The sequence below is a fragment of the Heterodontus francisci genome, chromosome 3 (genome assembly GCF_036365525.1).
Source record: "Heterodontus francisci isolate sHetFra1 chromosome 3, sHetFra1.hap1, whole genome shotgun sequence".
Taxonomy (NCBI): domain Eukaryota; kingdom Metazoa; phylum Chordata; class Chondrichthyes; order Heterodontiformes; family Heterodontidae; genus Heterodontus; species Heterodontus francisci.
The window spans coordinates 76,578,193-76,605,358 of record NC_090373.1 but is presented as its reverse complement, the minus strand read 5'-3'; the positions used below and the strand labels follow the sequence as shown (position 1 = coordinate 76,605,358).

General features: G+C 45.2%; 1 protein-coding gene across 4 annotated transcripts in view; it reads right to left on the bottom strand.

Moving 5' to 3' along the window:
* The window catches only part of wdr35 (WD repeat domain 35), a 214,990-nt gene that overhangs the window by 96,204 nt on the left and 91,620 nt on the right, over positions 1 to 27,166 (bottom strand). For all 4 annotated transcript variants that reach the window (XM_068023557.1, XM_068023567.1, XM_068023572.1 and 1 more), the window contains 4 exons: positions 25,979 to 26,032; positions 22,123 to 22,232; positions 15,542 to 15,752; positions 11,119 to 11,199 (listed from right to left, as the gene is read on the bottom strand). In XM_068023557.1, coding sequence (XP_067879658.1) covers positions 11,119 to 11,199; positions 15,542 to 15,752; positions 22,123 to 22,232; positions 25,979 to 26,032 — 456 coding nt within the window. The remainder of the gene's footprint in view (positions 1 to 11,118; positions 11,200 to 15,541; positions 15,753 to 22,122; positions 22,233 to 25,978; positions 26,033 to 27,166) is intronic.

Here is a 27,166-nt window from a genome sequence, read left to right as displayed (position 1 = left end):
AAGGAAAATATGTTCATATTCTTGCTGCATTGCCAACTAGAAATATTACACCAATAAACATGATCAGCTGCTGAAGAAGCAAAGTGCTCGTGAACATGCGTCGATGTGCAATAGTTGAAAAACCATGACAACAGCACAAATTTCCTCACTAGTCCTGCATTGGTTTTCAAACATGTGCAAGACAAACCTTGCAGTCAGAAGTTAGAGCAGTTACATGGTGGAGTCACCTTTGCATTTAAAGGACCACACCAAAAACCGAGGATGGCAGAGGGGTGCTCTAGGGTGGCTCCATAGTGCAGCAAAGCCTCCCTGCTCACTCTCCTCCAAGCTGTGCGGGCAAGGCAGGTGGTTCTTTTTACCAGCGATGGTAAGAAGAGGCCCTCCCGCCTGAACAAGGCAGTCTGGCTGGAGATAGCATAGAAGGTGATTTGTTGTGGGGCCATCCGGCGTCAAAGGGTCCAATACCGTAAGGGGATGAACGAGCACTCCCCCAGCCAGCCAAGGCCCTCAAGGCCTCGTGCGCACAGGATACAAGCACCAAAGTCATCCACAGCCAAACGAAAATCAGATCAACAGCCGTCCTCCAGTCAGGCTGTTAGCACAGAAACTGCACCGAGAAGGGGCACTCGCAAGTGTTTACAGAGAACACATGAGCACAAATGGGAATGCACGGGTGTCACAGCAATGTGAACAATCGTTGCACTAAATCTTATTCACCAACATGTGTGTCTTGTTTTCCTGTGTCCATGACGTGTGCCAGCATGTAGCACCAATGACACATCCCTTGCTCTGTTGGCCCTCCAGGAACGCTAATGTATGCAACTGACTCATTGCCATGCCACCATAACTCATGAGCCTCTCAACGGATGCAGTGACATGAAAATTGGATCAGTCAGCTGCTGACTCAAATGGTTTACACTGACATGCTGCAGATGTAGACTGTTGCACAGCAGGCGAGCAAGGCCGATGTGTGACTTCCAGAGCTCATGTCAGCTCATATGGAGCAGAGAGCCTTTGTCTGCTAAGGCACTGCCATTCATCAATAGATCCCTGCTATCCCTGCATGCACAGCCTGGGTGGCATCTACCTTCCTGTTATAGGTCCTGATTGTCCTCACAGGCTGAGGATGAATGCAGTTGACGTCTCTCCTCTTAATTCCAGGCGCTCCCCTATTGGGTGCGTATTTGTGTAGACCACTGCAAGCAGGAAAGAAAGGTCATGCTGTTTTTAGCCCATTGTACAGGGCACCACCCTACCTATCCAGGCACATTTAGAACATGAAGATCATCTGCTCAATGGCAGATCTTTCAGCTCAATGGATGGCGTTATTACTATCCTCTGCAGCAGTGATGGGGTCTCTCACTTGTGTCGGGAGCCATGTCTGCAAGGGATAGTCCTTGTCTCCAAGAAGCCACCCCTCCATCTGAGCCAGTTCAGTGAACAGCAGTGGCAGCTGGGACTGGCGCAGGACCCAGGTGTCATGGCAGCTGCCTGAGAAGCGGTCACCGATTTGCATGAAGCATCTCCAGTGATGAAATACCAGCTGCACCTAAATTGACAGGATTCCTTTAATGGTAACGGGAGGCCTTATGGCCACATGGGTGCAGTCTGTGGACCCTGACGTTTATGGTTCTCCGGCAATGGGCCTGGCTATGAGGTTCTGTCCTGAAGCGGACATACTCACTGGCCCTCTGGTGCAGGGCAACGGTGTCCTCCCTCATGCAGCGGTGCACTGCTGACTGTGTGACCCCTAAAAGGCTGCATAGGCATCAAGGTTAAGAGCTGCTGCAACTATGAGGACCGCAGGCATAGGATGTCAACCGAAGCCCATGGGGCTGCAGGTCATCGTCGAGCAGGGCAGTGAGACGTGTCATCACCCTCTCTACATGTGCAATCGCCCCTGAAACTGGTGCTCTGACATCCGATGGCATATTATGTGGGGCCTGTAGATGCACAGCGACCGTAATGGCGATTTCCCCTTGGGGGTTGCAGCTCACAACTGGGGGCCTCTACGTGGACCGCACCTGCCTGTTGATCTTGCCTCCAGCACATACGGATCCTCAGGAGAAGCAGATCGCATGCTGTTGGATGAGCCATACCTATTTCCATGTGAGAAATCAAGTTGTATTCTTCAATAATTCTAAGATTCCTAACAGGGCAGGGATTGGCGTTGATGGGTACATCAAGTGCTAAATGGATCAACTCTGTGGTGTGGCATGGCCCAACTTGGGTATAACTAAGAGAGGCACATCATGACCACATCAAGATCCTACCAGATGCATCAATTGCCCCCACCATCCTTATAACCTTAACGTTCCTACCCTTTCTGGCACCCTCCCCAAACACTGGGTGACTAGAGTGCCATTGCTCCTTCACAAACACAAACAGAGCATACACAATTTACGGAGGGAGGGTACATAGTAACTCCCTTCCAGTATGCAGACTGAGACCCCTGCATATCCCACCCTCCTCCCTTCCAGTATGCAGAGTGAGACCCCCAAGTATCTCCCTCCCTTCCAGTATGGAGAATGAGACCCCTGAGTATCCCCTCCCCCTCCTTCCTTCCAGTATGCAGAGACCCCTGAGTATTCCCCCCCCCCTCTCCTCCCTTCCAGTATGCAGAATGAGACCCCTGAGTATTCCCCTCCCCCTTTCCTTCCAGTATGCAGAGTGGGACCCCTAAAAGCAGAACTTACCTTCTGTCGTGAAACCTTCTGCCTCTGATGACCCGCGGCTTTTCTGTTTGGGAATGGGACGGCACGTGACGGCTGCCTCAACATACACTCCCTCCACCACAGACGCATATTGGCAGCAGTATATACCATATATAAGATGCATTGCAAAATCTCACCAAGGCTCCTTAGACAGCACCTGCCAAACCTCTACCACTTAGAAGGACAAAGGCAGCAGATGCATGGGAGCAACACTACCTGCAAGTTCCCCTCCAAGCCACACACCTTCCTGACTTGGAACTATAATCGCTGTTCCTTCACTGTCGCTGGGTCAAAATCCTGGAACTCCCTTCCTAACAGCACTGTTGGTGTACCTCCACCCCAAGGGCTGCAGCAGTTCCAGAGGGCAGCTCACCATCACCTTCTCAAGGGCAATTAGGGATGGGCAATAAGTGCTGGCATAGCCAGCGACGCCCACATCCCACAAACTAATAAATTTTAAAAACTGAACATAATCTGTGAGCTCAAGAAAATGACAAGCCATTTAACAGCCATGCTGTCCTATCAGTTTCAAGAATTGTACTTTCCAGAGTGCTATTGGTTACTCAAGCTGCAGACAGATTCAACTCACCGTCACATAACACCGTCTGGAAATTAATGAGTCATGTTAGAGTTTAATATCTATTCACATATGTGTATCAATAGGACCTAGCCACAAAACTGGTTACTCTATTCAGGAGTTGGGTCATAATGGTGCCTGTGTGGTTCAGACACCAGTAATCCAGACAAGAAAATGTTCTTGACTGTTTATTAATCAGGCCACCATAGTTTTGTCTGTCCAGCACAGACTGGTGTTGGACTGGAGACTTAAATTCCAACTGCTTTAACCTATTTTTGTGTGACTTGGATTCACTCCAGACCAGAAATAGTAAACCAAGCACAAAGCATCTCCAAAAACCAGTGATAGAGAAAACAGAACTCAGAAATAAGCCACTGACTTATATAAAAAATTAAGTACAATAACAGAGAGATCACTTATTTTTCTTCATAAAAAAGATCTATTTTTATGCTCATCGAGGAGGTAAGAATGCCAATGCTGAGGAACAGGACATCTGTGATGCCCCATACTCTAGGAACTGGGTAGAGCCTGCTCAAACCGCTTTAACATAGGACTCCTAAAACTAGCAAAATATAGAATTGTAAAATCAATTTTAGCTCAATTCAAATCAGAAGTTAAAAGATTATATGCTAATCCACAGCATCACCCTGTTGAGACTTTAGATGTAATTGTGTAAGATTTAACAGTCTAATGCTAGATCTCCTGTCGAGTTGTTCTTGAGAAAGATAGAAACATAGAAAAATTTACAGCACAAAAGGAGGCTACTAGGCCCATTGTGTCCATGCCAACTAAAAGAAAGGTTATCCAGCCTAATCCCACCTTCTAGCTCTTGGTCCGTAGCCCTGATAGAAAAAGATAGCATTTCATCAAATCAATTTTACCACCTTAAGTGCATATCCAAGTGTTTTTTTTAATTCAGTGAGGGTTTATCCCGCTACCCACTTTCAGGCAGTGAGTTCCAAACCCCCACCACCTTCTGGGTGAAAAAATTACTCCTCAACACTCCTCTAATTCTTCTATCAATTACTTCAAATCTGTGCCCCTCTGCTGTTTCCTAACAGAAATAGGTCCTTCCTATCCAGACTATCCAAACGCTGCCTTGATGTCAAGGGAAATCACTCTCATCTCACCTCTGGAATTCAACTCTTTCATTCATGCTTGGACCAAGACTGTAATAGGGTCTGGAGCCGAATGCCCCTGGCGGAACCCAAGCTGAGCATCGGTGAGCAGGTTATTGTTGTGCAGGTGCTGCTTCATAGCACTGTCGATTACACCTTCCATCACTTTGCTGATAATTGAGAATAGACTGATGGGGCTGTAATTGGCTGGATTGGATTGGTCTTGCTTTTTGTAGGTAGGACACAGCTGAGTAATTTTTCACATTGTCAGGTAGATGTGTTGTAGCTGTATCTGTGGGCATGTACTCCAAGATCCTTCTGTTCCTCTATATTTCTCAGAATCCTACCATTTATTGTGTACTCCCTTGTCTGGTTTGTCCTCTCCAATTGCATTATCTCACATTTCTACAGATTGAATTACTTTGGCCACTTTTCTTCCCAACTGACCAATCCATTAATATCTTCCTGCAGTCTACAACTTTCTTCCTCACTACCAACCACATGGACAATTTTCATATCATCTGCAAACTTCTTAGTCATGTCCCCTACATTTAAGTCTAAATCATTGATATATACTACAAACATCAAGGGCCCCCGTACTGAGCCCTGTGGAACCCCTCTGGAAAAAGCCTTCCATTCACTAAAACACCCAACAACCATTACCCTTTGCTTCCTGCCACTGAGCCAATTTTGGACTGAACCTGCCACTTTCCCTTAGATCCCAAGAGCTTTTAGTTTTCTGGCCAGTCTGCCAAATGAGACCATGTCAAAAGCATTCCTAAACTCCATATAGACTACATCAAACGCACTACCCATTATCGTTTCTCCTTGTCACCTCCTCAAAAATGTAATCAAGTTAGGCAGACATGACCTTCCCTTAACAAATTCATGCTGACTGTCGTTGATTAATTTAAATCTTTCTAATTGATGTTCTTTATGGTCTCAGAAATTTTAAAAATAATTTTCCCACCACTAGGCTGACTGGCCTTTAATTACTCAGGCTATCCCATAGAATCATAGAAATTTACAACATGGAAGGAGGCCATTCAGCCTATTGTGTCCATGCCTGCTGATCAGCAGCCATCCAGCCTAATCCCACTTTCCAGCTCTTGACCTGTAGCTTTGTCAGTTACAGCACTTCAAGTACATATCCAAGTATGAGGGTTTCTGCCTCAGCCACCCTTTCAGGCAATGATTTCCAGATCCCGTCACTCTCTGGTTAAAAAAATCTCACCTCGAATCCCCTCTAAACCTCCTACCTCTTACCCTAAATCAATGCCCCCTGGTTGTGGACCACTCAACCAAAAGGAATAGGGCCTTCCTATCCACTCCATCTAGACCCCTCATAATTTTATACACTTCAATTGGGTCTCCCCTCAGCCTCTTCTGTTCCAAAGAAAACAACCCTGGCCTATTCAATCTTTCCTCATAACTAAAATTCTCCAGTCCAGGCAACATCCTGGTAAATCTCCTCTGTACTCTCTCTAGTGTGATCACATCCTTCCTATAGTGCAGTGACCAGAACTGCATGCAGTACCCCAGCTGTAGCCTAACCAGTGTTTCATACAGTTCCAGGATAACCTCCCACCTCTTATATTCTATGCTTTGGCTAATGAAGGCAAGTATCCCTTATGCCTTCTTGATTACCTTATCTACCTGTCCAACCACTTTCAGGGATCTGTGCACATGCACTCCAAGGTCCCTCTGTTCCTCTACATTTCTCAGTATCCTACCATTTATTGTGTATTCCCTTGCCTTGTTACCCTTCCCCAAATGCTCACACATCTCTGGACTGAACTCCATTTTCCACTGTTCCGCCCACCTGACTAGTCCATTGATAACTGCCTGCAGTCTACAGCTTTCTTCTTCATTATCAACCACAGGGCCAATTTGTGTATAGTCTGCAAACTTCTTAATCATACCCCCTACATTCAAGTCCAAATCATTGATATATACCACAAAAAGCAAGGGACCTAGTACTGAGCCCTGCGGAGCTCCACTGGAAACAACCTTCCAGTCACAAAAACACCCATCGATCATTACCCTCTGCTTTCTGCCTCTGAGACAATTTTGGATCCAACTTGCCACTTTGCCTTGGATCCCATGGGCTTTTATTTTAGTGACCAGTCTGCCATGTGGATCGTAATCAAAAGCCTTGAAAAATCAAATGCACTATCCTCATCGATCCTCCTTGTTACCGCCTCAAAAAATTCAATCATGTTAGTCAGACATGACCTCCTTCCCTTAACAAATCCATGCTGTCACTGATTAATCCGTATCTTTCTAAATGATGCCTTATCCACTCCCTCAATTTTTTCCAATAATTTTCCCACCACCGAGGTTAGGTTGACTGGGCTATAATTACTCTGTCTATCCCTTTCTCCTATTTTAAACAACGTTAGTTGTCCTCCAGTCCTCTGGCAACACACCCATAGCCAGAGAGGACTGGAAAATGATGGTCAGGGCTCCTCAAGAGGTCAGTAGATATGTTGTTTGTTAAGGACAGGAGGGTTATATGGTACAACATAGAATGTGTTAATGAATGCATGTAATTTTAAATTAAGAAGGCTGTACATTAGAGGATTTTTATATAATTGTAGAAGTTAAGGGAAACAAGTAAATGCAAATTTAAATAAATTGGTGTGAAATATATAAACTACATAATACAATTATATATGTAACATATACAGTCTATTGGTTTTATGTGGATAAAGTATTGAAGCTAATTTGTAAATAATGGCCCCAAATTCACAGTCAGCAGTGAAGTGACGCGCTTGCTGCTGACCTCAAAGAAAGCTGCCACAAAGGTTTGGCGATCTCTGTGGCCCCTTTCCCAATGTTATGTTGATTTTGGGGCCCAGCAACAGTGATGTCATCAAGCAGGGTAAGTAGCTAGTCACACTCGCGGACAGCAAACCAGGAAGTAAAAACCACTGATTATCCTTCACTTTTTAATCATTTTACAGACAACAAAATAAGATTAGGACATACACGAGATTAAGGTAGACATTGAAATATTACAAACATAAAAAAATTTAAAATCTGTGAAATGTTTATCATAATGGAGAAATTTAACATTCCTCAAATATAAAATAAGTTTTTGTTGTTCAATAGTAATTATGAACGCAGTATGCCAGTAAAAACCCAGCTACAACTTATTTCACAAAGCATAACATTTTCAAGTGTTACCACAGTGTGACTAATCGGGTAACATTGCAAGTTAACATCAATTCAAGTGATTTCAGATGTTTTCTATCTGCGTAACCTATGGAGGAGCAGGGAATCACTGACTGCAACTTCTGGATTTCCGTTTTTAACTGCGCATGTGCGAACGTCAGAAGTTAATATCAGTTCCATAGCTGTTTCACCGTCATAACAACTGCATAATCCATGCCAATACTTTGCATTTAAATATAATGCAATTACTTTGAGAATTTTTTATTGTGTAAATGTCTGTTTCTCTGCTATCTGAACACAAGTATGAAGTTGGATATCTGACAGTGGAGCGGGTAGGATAAGGAATTTGACTCAAGTGATAGGGAGGTATGACAGATCAGGGAAGGAAAAGGGAAGAAACATTGGGCTGTGGACAGATTTGCAGCAATGAATGGGAAAGAAGTTTTTGTTGGGGGTTGCAAAGAATTTGGTGGTAGTAAGCAGATTAGGTTAGTGAGATGGGGTTGGAGTAAGAAAGGGAGTTAGCACAATTATGAGAATAGCAAGGAAAAGTATAGGAAGAAAAATCAAAAATAATCCCTTTATAAGCACTGTTGAGGAGAGGATTCAGTGTGAGGGCTTAAAAAGAAAAGCACAAAACTGGAGCAGGATTAAAAAGAATAGAAGAGATCTAATTGAAAGAAAAAGACCAGGATCCAAAAATACAACATCAGCAGTGGGAATTAAAAAATGCCAGAGTGGAAGTGAGACTAAAGAAACAAACACTGGGGGCTGAATTTTATGCGCCTGCCGCCGGGGAAAGAATTGGCGGCCTGCCTGTGTGGGCCGCATGCCAAAGAGCCGCCGCGATTCTAAACACAGCGGCTCATATAAATATCCATGGCGGGCCGCAACCCCCCCACCCCGCCAATCATGTCGAGGGGGCGGGCTGCCCGTCTCAGACAATGGCGTCAGCTGCCCTTGCGCAGGCGGTGACGCTATTTTTAAACGGCTGTTAGCCATACCAGCTAATTTAAATATTTAAAGGTAAACTGAATTAAAATAAATAAATACATTTCTTTTATCCCCCTCCCACTTCCCAATAACAATTAAATTAATTATTTGCCCCTCCCATCCAAAAACACTTACCTTTACCATATGACCTTCCCCCCACACCTCCAAAACTGCACAAACTTTCAACTACAACCCTTCCCACCATCCCCTAGAGCCTTGATGTTAATTTGACCTCATTCTCCCCCTCCCTCACTGATAAACTGACCTCCTCCCCACCAGCGTGGCACCTCATTTCTCCAGAAGGGGATCCGAAGGCACAGGTGGGCCGGCCACCGGGCCGAAGATGCAGCGGGACATCAGGCAGCGACATGAGCTTCATTAATTAATTCATTTTAATTTATTTAAATATTCAAATTGGGGTCCTGTCACTGAGTGGTGGGGGCGCGCCACAAGGCCTCGCCGCCGCTGGTAATATCGGGCCTGGCCCTCCCAGTGTTGGGGTGCATGGAGGCCCTCTCCCGGAGGCATCTTCAGCCCCACCCCCCCACCCACCGTCCACCGTTACGGAACCCAATGCCTGGGACAGAACAAAATCCAGCGCTGGGAATGGAATATAAATGGGAACAGAGAAGCACCAGGAGTGGCACTCAACCAAACACACACATAAAATACCAAGAGGGAGACTTAAAACTAACAGCAGAACAGAGCTTCTAAAAAACAAAAGGAGTTAAAAGGAAACAGCAGAATAAAAAAAAGCAGAGGTATACTTAAAAACAGAAATCGTAGGAGTTACATGAATAGATTCATAAATATTGGAAGCAGGACTTAAAAAAACACAAATCATTGAGTACTGGGACCCATACTGCTGTCGGCTCTGCATCAGACTCCTTTAGCTTCAGACTCAGTTTTGTAAATTTATAAGCAAGTAGGGTAGAATTGGGAATGTGGTAGAGCAAGGGTGAAATAGCCAGGGTGTATTTTTTTTAATGTTTCAAGCAGGATCATGGAGATGCATAACAGAACTGGAAGGGGTTCTAAACAGGTAGGGAACGAGTCGAGCAGAGGAAGAATGAAGTGGACCAAGTGCTTTAAAAGATTGGTTAGGGACAGGAGGGAACATCTGAAGTAAATTTTAAGAGCAACCTGTCTCTGTCATATTCATGGTTTATCTCTCTCTCTCTTTCCTGGTGTTTTTGTGTCATCTACTTTTGCGAATCGCTTTTCTCATCTCGGGCAGGAGGTGGCCTATGGTGAAAGTAGGAAAGTGCCAGCCATGCATTGTCAATTTTCCCATTCCATTCCCTGTATGCTGAACCATACTTTTTTTTATTCATTCACGGGGTGTGGGTGGTGCTGGCAAGGCCAACATTTATTGACTGCATCAAGGAAGTAGCCATCCCCAAGCTCTGCTAGGCTAGACACAGATGCTGTATCCCAGAGGTCATCAATGAAGAAGATAATCATTGAGCAGCGGCAGGGAATGTACAATGTATTGATAAGCGTTCCAAGTACACTGTCCATGAATACAGATAGATTGGAGTAGTCTGCCTAATGCATCAGTGGGTTGATGTTGCACAGCATTTCCATTATGTATTCTTAAATGAATAAACTAGCCAATGACATAAAAACATCAAATGCAGCAATTACACTAGTTCATGTAGGCCTTCAGCAAGGGCTTGCAGAGGCTGGTTGCCACCTTAATGGGACATCAGATACCCTAGCCTTTGCCTTGCAGTGCCTCAATGATCTGCAACAAAGTGGTAGCACTGAACTACGGTTGGGCAATGAGAGGGATGATGGTGAAAGTGGACATGAAAGTGGGTATTCCACTCAAAGCGCTTCCACTTCTCACCTGTTCACCACCCTCCTCAGTCAGTACTCGACATGCTGCCACCTGTCCTGATGGCTGTTGCCTTTGCACAGATGCAGGTGGAGCAGACTTTGGTCCACTTAAGGCATCAGGTTCTGTGAACAGTTTTGCAGAGACAGGAGACTTTATTATCATATTTACACGAGGCTCCCAGAGTGCTGCTGGCTCCTGCAGGTTAGTGCTTTTTAGAGCATTCATTGTGGGCTAGGCCCCTCAAGGAAGACTTTGGCCTCCCTTCAGCCAATCATGGCCTCTCCTCACTGCCGCAATTGCAGCTCCCTCCACGCATCCCCCAACCAAGCCCCAATTCTGAACCCCAATGTCTCTCTATATTCCTCCAAATTGCTGGGCTCTGACACTGCCCCCCAGCCGCACGATTGACCTCCCCCCCAAGCTCTGACTGATGAGCTTTTAGACATGCTACCACACTCACCCACAACTTCCACGACTCTGCGTGAATACCAGGGCTAAGCGTTCAAAAATAGATGGATTAATTACACAGATGAGCTACAGAATAGCACACAGATAAATATGCAGAATATCAACCATGAAAGTAGAAACACCATTAAAATGCACATGATTAAGGGTATTCTCTGCCAACATTATCTGGGCAAATAGATTTCCATTGATTTATTTCTTACACATGATAAACATTGTATTAAGAATTACCTTCAAAATTTCATCCAAAAGTACAGACTTGATTTCCAAATTTTCAAAACTGCATATATACCCAGATGTTTGAATTGGTTCCTATAAAAATTAACAAAAAACTTCTACATTAAAAGCACCAAAAAAACTGCTGCAGCACAAAATTTGTTTCAAAGTATAACTTATTACACATTACTGACCACTGTCTCCATTATAAAGGTATACAAGCTTGAACTCCAAAAACACACCTTATTCCCAAATATATCAATCAAAATGTATAGCCTTGTATGACCATCCCCAACAAGAGAGAATCTAACCATCTTCCCTTGACATTCAACAGCAATACCATCGCTGAATCCCCCACTATCAACATCCTAGGGGCTACCATTGACCAGAAACTGAACTGGAGTAGCCATATAAATACTGTAGCTACAAGAGCAGGTCAGAAGCTAGGAATCCTGAGGCGAGTAACTCACCTCCTGCCTCCCAAAAGCCTGTCCACCATCTACAAGGCACAAGTCAGGAGTGTGATGGAATGCTCTCCACTTGCCTGGATGGGTGCAGCTCCAACAACACTCAAGAAGCTCGACACCATCCAGGACAAAGCAGCCCGCTTGATTGGCACCCCATCTACAAACATTCATTCCCTCCACCACCGATGCACAGTGGCAGCAGTGTGTACCATCTACAAGATACACTGCAACAATTCACCAAGGCTCCTTAGACAGCACCTTCCAAACCCGCAAACTCTACCAACTAGAAGGACAAGGGCAGCAAATACATGGGAACACCACCACCTGCAAGTTCCCCTCCAAGTCACACACCATCCTGACTTGGAACTATATCGCCGTTCCTTCACTGTCGCTGGGTCAAAATCCTGGAACTCCCTTCCTAACAGCACTGTGGGTATACCGACCCCAAATGGACTGCAGCGGTTCAAGAAGGCAGCTCACCACCACCTTCGCAAGGGCAATTAGGGATGGGCAATAAATGCTGGCCTGGCCAGTGATGCCCACATCCCATGAATGAATAAAAAAAAGCTAAAAAGCACCACAATGGTAAAAATCATAAAACTAAACATACGTCAGACTTTCCAAATAAACCTGTTATCAAAATGAAAGTTGCCAATTTAACCTACCCTGCCTGGCAGCAACACTGCAAGATTACTTCAATATGAGAAATTTTTGCCTTACCAACCCTCATTAAGCTCCTACAGCTTATTATGGGTGTCATTATTACCAGTTTGATTTGACAGAGGTGGGACAAGAGGAGCGGCAGTAGTAGCAGAAGCCACAGCCGCTGGTACGTGCAGCAGGTGGCACTACCACCATGTTAAATGGGATGCATTCACAACAGATCTAGCAGCTCAAAACTGGGCATCCAAAAGGCACTGTGGACCATCTGCAGCAGCAAAATTGTATTCAGCCACAATCTGTAACCTCATGGCACGCCATATCCCTCACTTTACCATTACCACCACCATCAAGGCAGGGGACCAACCCTGGTTCAATGAGGAGTGCAGAAGGCATACCTAAAAATGAGATGCCAAACTGGTGAAGCTAGGACTACGTGCCTGCTAAACAGCGTAAGCAACATGTGACAGATAGAGCTAGGCGATCCCACAACCAACGGAACAAAGTCCTGCAGTCCTGCAGCATCCAGTCGTTAAAGGTGGTGGACAATTAAACAACTAACCAGAGGAGGGGGCTCCACAAACATCCCCATATCCCCATCCTCAATGATGGGGGAGCCCAGACAAGGCTGAAGCATTTACAACCACCTTCAGCCAGAAGTGGTGAGTGCACGATCCATCTAGGCCTGCTCTTGAGGTCCCCAGTATCACAGATGCCAGTCTTCAGCCAATTCGATTCACTCCACGCGATATCAAGAAACGACTGAAGGCAGTGGATACAGCAAAGGCTATGGGCCCTGACAACATCCCAGCAGTAGTACTGAAGACGTGCTCCAGAACTAGCCATGCCCCTAGCCAAGCTGTTCCAATACATCTACAACACTGGCATCTACCAGACAATGTGGAAAATTGCGCAGGTATGTCCTGTACACAAAAAGCAGGACAAGTCCAATCCACCCAATTACCACCTCCCGATCATCAGCAAAGTGATGGAAGGTGTCATCTATAGTGCTATCAAGTGGCACTTGCATGGCAATAACCTGCTCACGGATGCTCAGTCTGGGTTTCACCAAGCGCACTTGGCTCCAGAACTCATTACAGCCTTGGTCCAAACATGGACAAAAGAGCTGAATTCATGAGGTGAGGTGAGAGTGACTGCCTTTGACATCAAGACAGCATTTGACTGAGTGTGGCATTAAGGAGCACTAGCAAAACTGGAGTCAATGGGAATGAGGGAGGGGGGGGAAAACTCTCCACTGGTTGGAGTCATACCTAGCACAAAGGAAGATGGTTGTGGCAGTTGGAGGCCAAACATCTAAGTTCCAGAACATTGCTGCAGGAGTTCCTCAGGGTAGTGTCCTAGGCCCAACCATCTACAGTTGCTTCGTCAATCACCTTCCCTCCATCATAAGGTCAGAAGTAGGGATGTTCTGTGATGATTTCACAATCTTCCATACCATTCACGACTACTCAGATACTGAAGCAGTCCGTATCCACATCCAGCAAGACCTGGGCAACATTTCGGCTTGGGTTTTAAGTGGCAAGTAACATTCGCATCACACAAGTGCCAGGCAACGACCATCTCCAACAAGAAAGAATCTAACCATCTCCCCTTGACATTCAATGGCATTACCACCGCTGAATCCCCCACCATCAACATCCTAGGAGTTACCATTGACCAGAAACCTAACTGGACCAGGCATATAAATACTGTGGCTACAAAAGCAAGTAAGAGGCTGGAAATTCTGTGGTGAGTAACTCACCTCCTGATTCGCCAAAGCCTGTCCACCATCTATAAGGCATAAGTCAAGAGTGTGATGGAATACTCTCCACTTGCCTGGATGAGTACAGCTCCAACAACACTCAAGAAGCTCAACACCATCCAGGTCAAAGCAACCCACTTGACCAGCACACCACCACCACCTTAAACATTCACTCCCTCCAGCACCACTGCGCAGTGGCAGCAAAGCGTACCATATACAAGGTGCACTGCAGCAACTTGCAAAGCCTCCTTTGACAGCTCCTTCCAAAGCTGCGACTTCTACCACCTACAAGGGCAGCAGTCACAAGTTCCCCTCCAAGTCACACATCATCATGACTTGGACCTATATCACTGTTCCTTCACTGCCACTGGGTCAAAAAACTGGAACTCCCTTCCCAACAGCTTTGTGGGTGTAGCTCCACCAGGTGGACTGAGCGGTTCAACAAGGCCCACTACCACCTTCTCAAGTGCAATTACGAATGGGCAGCAAATGCTGGCCTTGCCAGCAACGCTCACATCCGATGAAAGAATAAAACAAAGTGGGCCTATTAGAAGGCAGCAGGTAGTAGGGCCTGCTTGTAAGAGGATTTACCCAACACACAGGCCAATGCCTGATTCCCGCTCTGGGTTGAAATCAGGTCTCAAGTTTCAATAAATAAACAAGTTTTAAATGTCATGCCCTGTGACACCCTAATTCATTCTTCCACCACACCTACCACCTACTCTCTTTCCCATGGCCACTTGCCATCTAAGTGAAAGACATAAAATACCATACCCTCACACCACCGATCAGAGTTCCAAATACTGTTTCTAGGTGAGACAGCAATTTGTCTTCCTAATATGCTGTATTTGCTGCTCACAGTGCTGTCTCCTCTACAGGGCAACTGTTCTTTTGCTGAACACTTTTGTTCTTCCAAAAATGTGATCCTGTGCTCCCAATCATCTGCCACTTCAGTTCCCCATCCCATACCCACTCTGAGATATCTGTCTTTGGCAATCTACACTGTCTCATTAGGTTCAATGCAGGTTCAGGGAACAGCTGTCGGAGCTTTGCAGTCCTCTGGTCTTGAGGAACAGTACTTTATTTTTATTAGGCATTTTACAGTCCACTGATGTAAATATTGGCATTAAATGTTGACTCCCACATTTTCTGCAGCAGGAAGCACTGGTGGTGTAGAATTGGGTGTGCTGGTCTTTCCGGTAAGAGGGGGTGGAAGGGACTGTTGTTTAGGGTGGACAAGTCTGAACCCATAGTATAAACCTGATTTTTGTTTCTCTCAGGATTCTGGGCTGCTGTATCCTGCTAGTTTTTACTAGTTCTTAATCCCCTTCCTTCTCAGCTTGTTCTTTGTACCCTTTTTTAAATGCTGTTCATTTGTAAGCATTTAATTTTAACACAGCGTTCAAATCCAAAACAATATCACCTCTGTTTTCACCCTCGATGTTGCCTGACTTGATGAATGTTTACAATATTTTCTTTCTTTGTTTCTTGAAATACTATAATAGTTTTAATTCAGGAAATATACAAACCAGTATGCACAAAACCTCACCTCAGGGTCCAAGTTTCTAAAAACATACATTCGGGTCTTCTCCATCATGGCAAACAAATCTGGGTTGTCATTTGCCCACTTCATATCCCAGACATCTTTACGCTCAAATTTCAGCTGTTCGCCCACAACTTGCTGTCCTACACTGTCCATTATTCTTGTCTCAAGGTCAAAAAATGTCAGAACACCTGCAATATCAATGATGGCAAGGCGGCTAGACAGAACATGAAAAAAGTTACATTATTAGCACTTCTGCTGAATATAGTTCAATTTGCCCATAATATTACTTACTGTAAATATCTTAAGTAATTCTGAGATATCGTGTGTGTATAGAGCAAAATACTGCAGGTGTTGTAAATCTGAAATAAAAGCAGAAGATTCTGGAAATACTCAGTAGCTCAGGCAGCATCTGTGGAGATAGAAACAGAGTAAATGGACTGAATTTTACCAGTCCTATGGAGGTGGGCTAGGAAGCGGGAGGCCTCGTAAAATGATGGTGGAAGGCGTCAGGTGGGGAGCCCGACATCTTCCTGCCACCACGGCATATTCCCAGAGGCAGGAATCTCAGCAGTGCGGCCACCAACTGAGCAGCCAATTATGCCAATTAAGTGCCCAATTAAAGGCCACTTCCCACCCCGCTGGCATTTTACTAGTGTCGGAAGACACCATCGCCACGTGGGGAGACCGCCAGGTAAATACTGGCGGCCTCCGAGAAAATTCCTGGGGGACTGAGGTGGCGTCCTTTATGGCTGTTCCATGGCCCACAGAGCAGCACACCTGCAGCAATGGCCACCCCCACGCCTAGGGCACCGCCATTGGACGGTGAATCCCACCGATCGTCAGGGCCTGTCTGCCTGGCCCCACACTGCACATAAACAAATTTACTTCATCTTCATGAGTATCTCAGCAGCAGTCACCTCTATGTGTGGCACTACCAAGGCTGCTGAAATGCCAGCATTCTGAGTGAGCTGGCAGCTCTGGGAGACGGGCTGCCGTCTTTAATTGGACGATGGTCCTGGTGGCGACCTCTTAATTGGCTGTCGCTGGGAAATGCTGCCAGGTTCCCGCTTTTGGTCCCAGCGGCGAGACTTCTCACCTCTTGAGAAAATCCAGCCCAATGTTTCACGTCAATGATCAGAACACTGGGTGCAGTCAAGTTGCACCATCAGCAGCATTTCTGGCAAAAGGTCATCAACCTGAAACATTAACTCTGTTTCGCTCTCCACAGTTGCTGCCAGGCCTGCTGAATATTTCCAGCATTTTCTGTTCTTATTTCAGATTTCCAGCATCCATAATATTTTGCTTTTGTACCACCATCATCCCTTTTGTCATTTAATCTCTTTGCCTTCCACACCATCACAGACCTTCCCTTTTGTTCTTTCCCCTTCCCCCCTTTTTCCTATGTCTATAATTGCTTAAAAGCTGTTGTAGCCATCTTTTTCCAATTCTGATGAAAGGTAATTGACCTGAAATGGTCACTCTTGTTTCTCTCTCCATAGATGTTGCTTGACTGGCTGAATAATTCGAACATTTTCTGCTCATAATCATTTTTAGCTCCAGCAATGGCCTTAAGCAGTCTCCTTCAAAATGAATCATTATCACTGGATATTTCTACAGCACGCATAAGATTGCCATTATATCCAATGAAGCCTATTTAAATGAATAACTGATAAAAGAATAAAATGCTTAGGAAATAAAATGTCAATGCACAAATCCCCATTTTATCTTCTCCAACGATAACCGTCCCTGTTAATTTGTTAAATGAATAAACCGTTTAAATGAAAATCTGAATTTCTTCATTTGACTGTGATATGGCCTCATTAAATCGTATATTAATCTCTTTTTTTCCGAACAATGTGTTACACTCTTTTTTGTTTACAAGTGTTTCATCATGGTGTTTCATCAGTGGGCCGAAGGGCCTGTTTCAGTGCTGTATCTCTCTATGACTCTATGGTGTGAAAATTACCCCGTAATCAATTCAGTGATTTTCAGTCTTTTTCACCTTATTGGTGTTAGGACTCAAGCACTTTTGGGAATCAATGTGACGAGTGCTTTTATTTAGTTGTGCAAACCACCTCATTAGGTGCTAATGCACAATATTGTAGTGAGTTTTAAGAATGCTTGCCATTTCAACACTCCCCCCTGCTCTCATGCTCACATCTCTGTCCTGGGATTGCTGCAGTGTTCCAGTGAACATCAACGCAAGCTCGAGGAACAGCATCTCATCCACCGATTAGGCACACTACAGCCTGCCGGACTGAATATTGAGTTCAATAATTTCAGAGCATGACAGCCCCCATTTTACTTTCATTTTTAGTTATTTTTTTTCTTCCTTTTTTTTACATTCTTTTTTACAATCTTTTTTTTTGCATTTAGTTCATTTCATCTTAGTTTGTTCAGTTTGCTAACCCACTGTTTTTTTTCAGGTTTGCACTTGCTGCTGTTCAATATTCGTTAACACCTAATCTGTACTAATGCTTTGTCTTTCAACACACCATTCACACATTGTTTGCCTTTGCTCCATGACCTTTTGGTCAGCTATGTGGCCTGGTCCAATCTAGACCTCCTTTGTTATCTCTTGCCCCACCCCCACCTCACTTGCTTATAACCTGTGACTTTTCTAATATTTGTCAGTTCCGATGAAGGGTCACTGACCCGAAACGTTAATTCTGCTTCTCTTTCCACAGATGCTGCCAGACCTACTGAGTGGTTCCAGCGTTTCTTGTTTTTATTTCAGATTTCCAGCATCCACAGTATTTTGCTTTTATTTAAGAATCCTTTGTTGTGCTACACTGCAATATGTATATTATAATGAAGTACATAAATACACTTCCAGTTAGACTGACTTTAGAGTACTGGAATTAGAACCTGGTTTGCAATACATTGTTAGCTTCTTGCCAAACCTGCTAGAACAGGTCAAATGGATAAAACAAAAGAACAGTTAAATTGATAAAATTACTTGGCAAAATCATTATTTATTTAACTATATTGCATTGCAATGGCCCAAAGTAAGTTGCCCAATTGAACATTCATCAATAACTATCACAAATTATTTCCAGCTTGCATTGTATGTGGAAAGGTAGGCATGAGTTTCTACAGGCAAGGGGAGGCGAGTTTGGGTGCATGCGGGGAGTTAAATCCCCTAAGAGTGACGTTCTACTCTCTTCTGGGTTTCAGAAGGCGAGTGGGGAATCCCTGTGCAGCTGTTGGGTAAGGCATTTAAATATTCAAATAGATCATTAAGTTCCGTTTTAACCAAGGATTTGGGCTTTACCAGCCAGTGGGCCTATTTCTTGAGCTGTCACCAACTCGCCAGGGTCACTGAGGTGAGTGTACAGCAGGAAATGCTTCTTCAGTGAAACTGACAGGCTGGGAAGCCTCTGATCAGTGAAACTGAAATGCTGCAACTATGACCAGGTGAAAGGCTGCTGCTCACATAACTCTTTTTCTGTGTGTGGTTTCAGTGCTTGACTGGCGACTGCCAATTTCTTGGAAGGACTTCATCTGTCTTGCACTTCACTCACCTTCAGCTGCACTTCCTTGCTGCCAGCCTGTCACGGGAGCAGCTCTACATTACACCTCTGATGAAGAACAAGAGGAGCAGTGCCAGGAGCAACACCAGCATCAGGTGCCTTCGCCTCAGCCACATGCCGCTCAACAGGGCACAGGGGATGGCCACAGTGATCCAGGTCCAAGGAGGAGAGACCCCAGAGGGTCCGCAGGCAGAGGATCAACTCTCTCGACATATCTGAGAACCGGTGCTTCAGGAGGCTAAGAGTTTCACAGCAGATCGTTGCCAACATCTGCAGCCTCCTTCCCACCAGGTCAAGTGAACACAAATTGCCAGTAGCTGTCAAGGTGCCTACCACTGGAGGGCCAACCCCCGGGCTCTGCCTTTGCCCAGGTTTGTGTGCTCTCTTCTCCTGCAAGGTGAGAAAGTAGAGAGGTGTGAGTGTTTGTAATGGCCTGTGTGGATAGGAGGGAAGGACAACATTTGTGGAGGGTGACTGAGGCGTGATTGCGAGAGGGTAATAGAATGAGGGCGAGTGTGAGTGTTGGCTGTGCAGATGGGATGTGAGCTGCCTGGAGAACGAGAAATGGGTGCAGCTGCAAGATGTGTTGTTCTCAGGAGTGTTGTGCAGGAGAACGCTGGAAAAGTCAGAGTGTGGGGCTTGGTACCTGAAAATCTTATGCTACTCACCTGTCCTCCTGAGCTCCTGGATCCCCAGATTGGAGGGATCACATTCTGCAGGTGACTCCCTTGGCCACTTCCATCCATGCCTGCTTGGTTGGAGAAGTTGCCCTCTTACTCCAATCCTTGGGAAAGATCACCTTGCTGCAGCCCCTCAGATCCTGCTGTAGGACCTTCAGGTAAGAGTGAAAGACCCGGGGAGTAGCCTTCCCATGTCACCTTTCCATTCCTGGGGCTGCTGCAGCCTCAAAAATCCACGTTCTGTTGAGCCATTGTAATCCATGCCGGGTCCCTTTAATTAACAGATCCAAAGCGTCATGCCACCTGCCCTTCCTGTTTAGCTGCGGAACCTGGAAGTGGGATGCTAATGCTGTAACTCACTTAAAGAGCCATGGCAAAGCCCACTGGAGATTCCAACAGGTTCTCGGCCTGATGACGTTCCCATCGTTTGGCCAAGGAATATCAGTTTAAAATTCTGCCCAAAATGTCCATCAAAAATCTCAACAAAAACACAATTTAAGGAGGTGGCCTCCATATCACGTTAATATTCTGGCCGGGATTTTATCCATGTGACAGGGGTCGCGACGTCCGGAAAAAGAGACACCGAGAACCCTACGTCACCGCTTCCGTGCGAGGCCCGCAGAATCTAGTGCCAAGTAGGCACTTATTGGACAGCAGCAGGCCTTCCACAGGATCAAGGACTCCAGTGATGGAAGTCCCACCCTCGGAGAACTGCGGGGCCAATCAGAAGCTGGCAGCTCTTTCACTGAGTAGTGGCACCGCAGAGACGGTGGCTGCTGCCAGTGAAGCACCTACCCGAGGCCCAGGAGCAATGCCAGACCCAGGCCACAAGTAGGTCAGGGCGGAGGGGTCTGGCGGGGTGGGGGTCACGGGGGAGGGGGGGATGTAGGGAGGACATTAGTAAGGGCAGGGGTTTTGCTCGTCAGGCCCCCCCTTCCTGATGCCGGGTCCCTTGTACAGGCACCATGTACCTTTTGACAAGAGGAAACCCCCCCACCCACCCTGGAGCCGGAAACCACTGCACAGTTTTTCGTGCCATGCTTCCTGTACAGAGAAAGGGCCGCCTACCGCATGGCTAATTGTGGGGGTGGCAAGATGAGGCTCTTAATTGAGCACTAATTGCCCAGTTAAGGGCCTTAATTGGCGGCGGGGTGAGAAGGCCTTTCACAGGCCTTCCCGTCCGAACTTTAATTTTGGCGGAGGCAGAAAGGTGGCAGGGACCTCCCCCACCAAATTTTATGCTCTTCCTGCCTCCAAATCCACTACGGGGAGAGCATAAAATTCCCCTCTTCATGTTTGTTTTAATCAAGATGTTAATTCTAATTCATTCATGTGTACCCAACTTTTCTTTTAATTGCTAATTCTCAATATTTTTACCAATTACATAGAATATACATACAGAAACAGGCCAATTGGCCCAACCAGTCCATATTGGTATTCATGCTCCACTTGAGCACCGTCCCATGCTTCCTCATCTAACTCTATCAGCATAACACTCTATTCCCTTCTCCCTCATATGTTTCTCTAACTTCCCCTTAAATGCATCTATAATACTCACCTCAACTACTCCCTGCGGTATTGAGTTTCACAATTCATCATTCTCTGGGTAAAAAAGTTTCTTTGGATCCCCTATTTGATTTCTTGGTGACTATCTTATATTGATGGCCTCTAGTTCTGTTCTTCCTCAGAAGTAGAATCACTCTCTCTCTGCCTACACTATCAAAACCTTTCATAATTTTAAAGATCTCTATTAGGTCACACCACCTTAAACATTTACTCCTTCCACACTGGCACACAGTGGCTGCAGTGCGTACCATCTACAAGGTGCACTGCAGCAACTCGCCAAAGTTCGTCGACAGTAACTTTCAAACATACAACCTCCATTCAGAATTGCATCCACTTCTAACACCTGGAAGAGCAAGTGCAGAAAGCACATGGGAACACGACCATCTGCAAGTTCCCCTCCCAAGTTACACACTATCCTGACTTGAAACAATACTGCTGTTCCTTCACTGTTGCCGACTCCCAAGCCTGCAACTCCCTCCTTAACAGCACTGTGGGTGTACCTACATCACGTGGACTGCAGAAGTTAAAGGCAGCTCGCCACCAGTTTCTCAAGGGCAGTTAGGGTGGGTAATAAATGCTGGCCTTGCCAGCAATGCCCACATCCCATGAATGAATTTTAAAAAAGAGATTCAAGTCTGCTTTTACTTTCTGCCATTTGGGATAATAATGGCATCACTTCTCACAGTGGCAGCCTTGCACACAGTGATGTACAACCAATCTGGACATGATGAGAGACTATTTATAGAAAAAGACGTACAATAAAAGACAGAATCCCATGCTTTGTTATTTTATGAAAATAGCTCACCTGGAATTACAGTTAAGTGACAACTGATAACTTCTGTAGTTGAACAGATACTTCTGGATCAGGCTAATATTTGGTAAACAATATTTCTGAATTTTCCCTGATTCACGACCCTGGAAAATACAAAACAATGTAACTGATTTTGCACATAATTGGTCAAAAAATGTTTCAAAAGCATTTCCTCTCCAATATTCTCGTGAGCAGGCCTGGTATTATTAATGCTAGGTCCTAAACAAATCCTTGCCACCAACCACTCCCCACCCACCCACATAACAAGGAAAGCTGGAGAACTGAAGGTTGCTGACTTGTTTTAAAATAATTAGATAAGAAGTGCTAGCAATGGAAACAAAGATTCTCTGCCTTGTGGTAGATCTTCCCTATTCTTCAAATATGAAGTCTCCTTCACACATTGCTGGAGTTGGGCTAAGCTGCACAGTGTTCAAAGGAAACTACATGAAAAGCAACATTCCATTGTAATATTTTTTATGTAACAACCAGCCAGCGTTGGTGGACAAGTTCAGGTTCTTGACTTAGATATTCCCCCGGGTACAGCAGCACTAGACGTACAGCAACATAAGTCGTCCAAGCATCTCATGCTTAGGCATGTACGTGAACTGACTGATATCCAACCGTAGGATAGTCTAAGCCAGGAATGTAACAAATGTATTCCCCAGTGCTCGAACTGGATATTTGTGTGTTTTGCACATGTCGGGCTGGATTTTCTTCTTCTGCCGCCGGGAGTGGCAGCAGGTGAAAAAAATGGCGGCCAGCCACCATGATCTTCCTCGTGGCAGCACAGGATAATGAGCTGGTCAGGCCACCCCTCCCACCCCCAATCACACGGAGGGGTCCGGCTCTTTGACGCCGGCAATGGTATTGGCTGCCTGTGCACAGGCGCTGGCGCATTTTTAAAGGGCAGCCAGCCCTGCCGAGTCATTTAAATTTTTAAAGGGCTACCCAGCACCCCCCCCAAATGTACTGCCGATAAATCTATCGCCGTCCCCCCCATTAACAATTAAATTCAATATTTGCCCTCTTCCCCCCACCCCCCCCACCCAAAGCACTTAACTTCAACACTTGATCTTCCATCCCCACCACCACCAAACCAATCAAAGTGCAGAGGTCCCCCCTTTCCACCCTCCCCTGCACTAGTAATTTGCATTACAGCCCATTTCCCCCCCCCCCCCCCCAACCCCTCCACTGCACTAAATATAAGCTCCCCCCTTTCCCACCCATGGTGGCGCCTGCTTTCCCTGGACGGGAATGAGGAAGGGAGGTGAGTGCCCGCTGTCGCTCAGAAGATTGTAGCACTAAGGTAGGATCACTGTTGATTTTATTTTAATGTATTAATTTAATTCATTTAAATATGTTAATCCGGATCCCATCACCCAGCAGTGGGGGCGAAGGGGGGTGCCACCACAGAGCCTCACTGCCATCGGGAAGATCGGGCCTGGCACTCCTGGCATCAGGCTCCATGGTGAGCCGCTGCCAAAACGATCTTCCGGCTGCTCCCCCCCACCCCTCCCCGCCTTGGAGCCCAAAGTCAGGAGCTCAGTAAAATCCTGGCCGTCAGTCTTCGATCTCTTTAAAGGCGGACTGCGCCATACTTCAGTTGCTAGCATTCTCGCCTCTGAGTCAGAAGGTTGTGTCCCACTCCAGGACTTGAGCACAACAATCTAGGCTGACACTCTAGTGCAGTACTGAGGGCGTGCTGCACTGTCAGAGGTGCTGTCGTTTGGATGAGACATTAAACTGAGACCCCGTCCGTCCTCTCAGGTGGATGTAAAAGATCCCATGGCACGATTTCGGAGAAGAGCAGAAGAGTTATCTCTGGTGTCCTGGCCAATATTTATCTCTCAACCAACATCAAAAAAACAAATGATCTGGTCCTTATCATGTTGCTGTTTGTAGGAGTTTGCTGTGCGCAAATTAGCAGCCCCATTTACTACATTACAACAGTGACTACACTTCAAAAGTAATTAATTGATTGTAAAGCACTTTGGGACATCCCATGGTCGTGAAAAGCACTGTATAAATGCAAGTTGCTTTTTGTGAGCATACAAGGCACCATTTATGATCACGTTTACTTAATTCAATCAGTACAACGAGTCTTCACAATGAGCAAGCTTCAGTTCCCCCACATCAAAGGATCACCATTTGATTTAAACAATATAATTTCTAACTTCTGTCCTGTAGTCCAACCTTTTTGTAAGATTTTCCAGATCTGTCTGTGTCTCTGTCTCTTTTATTAATCTTTCCCTTATTCACAGCCTGAAAAGTACCAGATGATTCCCACCCAACACCTTGGGTTTGAGGTACTCATTGACTGTCGAGTCAGGTTGATGAACTGTTTCCTCAAGAAGACAAGCTTAAGCCATTTGTATTTTATTTAGCCACCTAGTTCCTTAGTGCCATTTAAAAAAAAACTAGTGTTGATGGACTATGATTTGAAATGCAACTTTGAAAGAAACGCTTTTTACAAATAATTTCTGTGGATGAATTGTAATTGATCCCAAAACATGACAGCGATGCCAACTCACATGGTAATCCCTCCCCCAACATGGTATAAAAGACTGCAGCAAGCAATAATATAAACAGGCTAACAAAACAAAATTATTAGATGATTCCCATGCAAGGCTTGAGGGGATAGCAAGATTGGAATTTGATGTATGAAGGTTGCTTAATTTTCAAAGAATGTAGACAAGCCCGCATATAGATACTCTTTAGCATCCTCCACATATCACTGGATATTAATCCAGCAGCATCTGACATAAAAAGGGAGATCTTTAGATTAGAGATACAGCACTGAAACAGGCCCTTCGGCCCACCGAGTCTGTGCCGAACATCAACCACCCATTTATACTAATCCTACACTAATCCCATATTCCTACCAAACATCCCCACCTGTCCCTATATTTCCCTACCACCTACCTACACTAGTGACAATTTATAATGGCCAATTTACCTATCAACCTGCAAGTCTTTTGGCTTGTGGGAGGAAACCGGAGCACCCGGAGAAAACCCACGCAGACACAGGGAGAACTTGCAAACTCCACACAGGCAGTACCTGGAATCGAACCCGGGTCCCTGGAGCTGTGAGGCTGCGGTGCTAACCACTGCGCCACTGTGCCGCCCTTTGTGGTGGGTAAACAGAGATGCATCTGCCAAAACAGACCTAATAAAGTTGCTAGGAGGGTTCTTCTAAGTTCAAACTTGGTTAAAAACATGGACAGTACTACTATCAGGCACCAATTTGAAAAATCCCCATGGAACAGGACCAAAATTGAGTTAGAATTACTGGAATGTTGTAAGCTGGGTACATGTTTCAGTGCTGATGAACGACTTTTATTTCTAAACAGACCAGCACCAGACATGGCATGCTGGCTCCACATTCAGTTAAGTATAGCAGCCTTCCTGCTGATTAACACCACATTGTGCTCTGAGTTCAGCACATGGCAAGTGAAGTGCTGGGGTGATCAAAAATCTGCAACGGGTCCTTTAAGAAGTGCAGGACCCAAATTTACTTGACTTATTCTTCACTCTTTATGCTGCTAGTGTGTGTTCCTGTTGCCAGCATAACCTCCTTTCCTGTTATGCTGGCCACAGACCTCCTGACAGAGATGTGTGTGTGCTTCCTATCTGCCATATTGGAGCCTGAGTAAGTTGGTTAGCTCCCAAAAAACAGTAATGAACCGTGTAAATTTATAGGCCTCATCCAGCAACAAAGCTTGTGAAGTTAGTCCATACTGTGATACATGCAAATATATTAATAAACCTGAAGCCTTTCACAGCAAAATATTAATTAAAATCATCCTATATTAAACAGGTACTTCTAAGTTAAATAAACAAATGGAATTACCACGATCAATATTTTATCAGATGCAGTTATGCAGCAGATCGCATCCTTTGTTGTCTAAGGAAGGAACAAAAAGTACAAAATGAAATGTTTACACCAATCTAGCCCCATTCGAAATTAGACAAGGCATAAAATTTTAGCTATGTACAATTAATGTCACGTCTGCTATCCTGCGCACCCACCCCCCACAACCCCCACCCCCTCAGATTTAGGTGGTTTCTAATACAGGACTGAAATCTTCAAAAGCAAACTAAGTATTAGGGAGCAGATGCCATCAATGGCAGTAAAATAATATTTTGAGTCATTGTAAAAAGCTAAGGCTGCATTCATAACAAATCGTATTCCAACCATACTTTAACATTGCCTTAAAGTAAGAACCATGAGCCACAAAAATGAATAACACTTTGCAGGGACAAATCTATTGGAGGAAGATGTGCAGGAAAGAGTAAACAATGAAGAGAACCAAAAACTAGATGTCACCTGTGAAGAAAGTTCTGACTAAACTAAGGCCATACTCCAGTCAAGAGCAGTGTCAGAGCAGCCCAGATAGAAGTGGCTAAAAGATTGCATACTGCCTCACTTGTGCCAAATCTAGAAATAGCAAGGAATAAATCTTCTGGTTTCAGAAAAGTTGCTGAGATAACTGTGCTTGCACGTTGCTTAATTGTATATAACGCTTCCTTAAAATGCACGTTAACAGCCAGGCTGGTGGAGCATCACAAAAGGATAATGCATAATACTTTAATACTTGTTAATTTACTTCCCAAACTCACAGGATACCCATATTTCGCAAGTTCACTCTGGATTCATCCCAAGTCAATGTGCTTACTCTGTCACCTGTTAAATGTGGCACAGTACTAACAGTAAAGACGCAAACTTCATAAAGGAACCTACCTGATGAGTTCCAGCATGCAAGGCGCCACTGACCACCTCCTGTGCAGCCCACACGGCATAACTCAACTTGAGTAACACACAGATGCTTTCTGAGTGCAGCAGAAGTCACTGAACATGCACAATCATGCCACGTTCATGACAGGGTCTGGATACTAAAATTGGTCAACAAACGTGCAGACAGTGTCTTCCTTATGTACTCATGAAACAACAGCATTAGGAAGCAAGATGGGCCCTGCTCTGGGACGATTTAAAGGGCCACTCATCAGATTGCAGCTGAGGTGCTTTATACTTACCAGC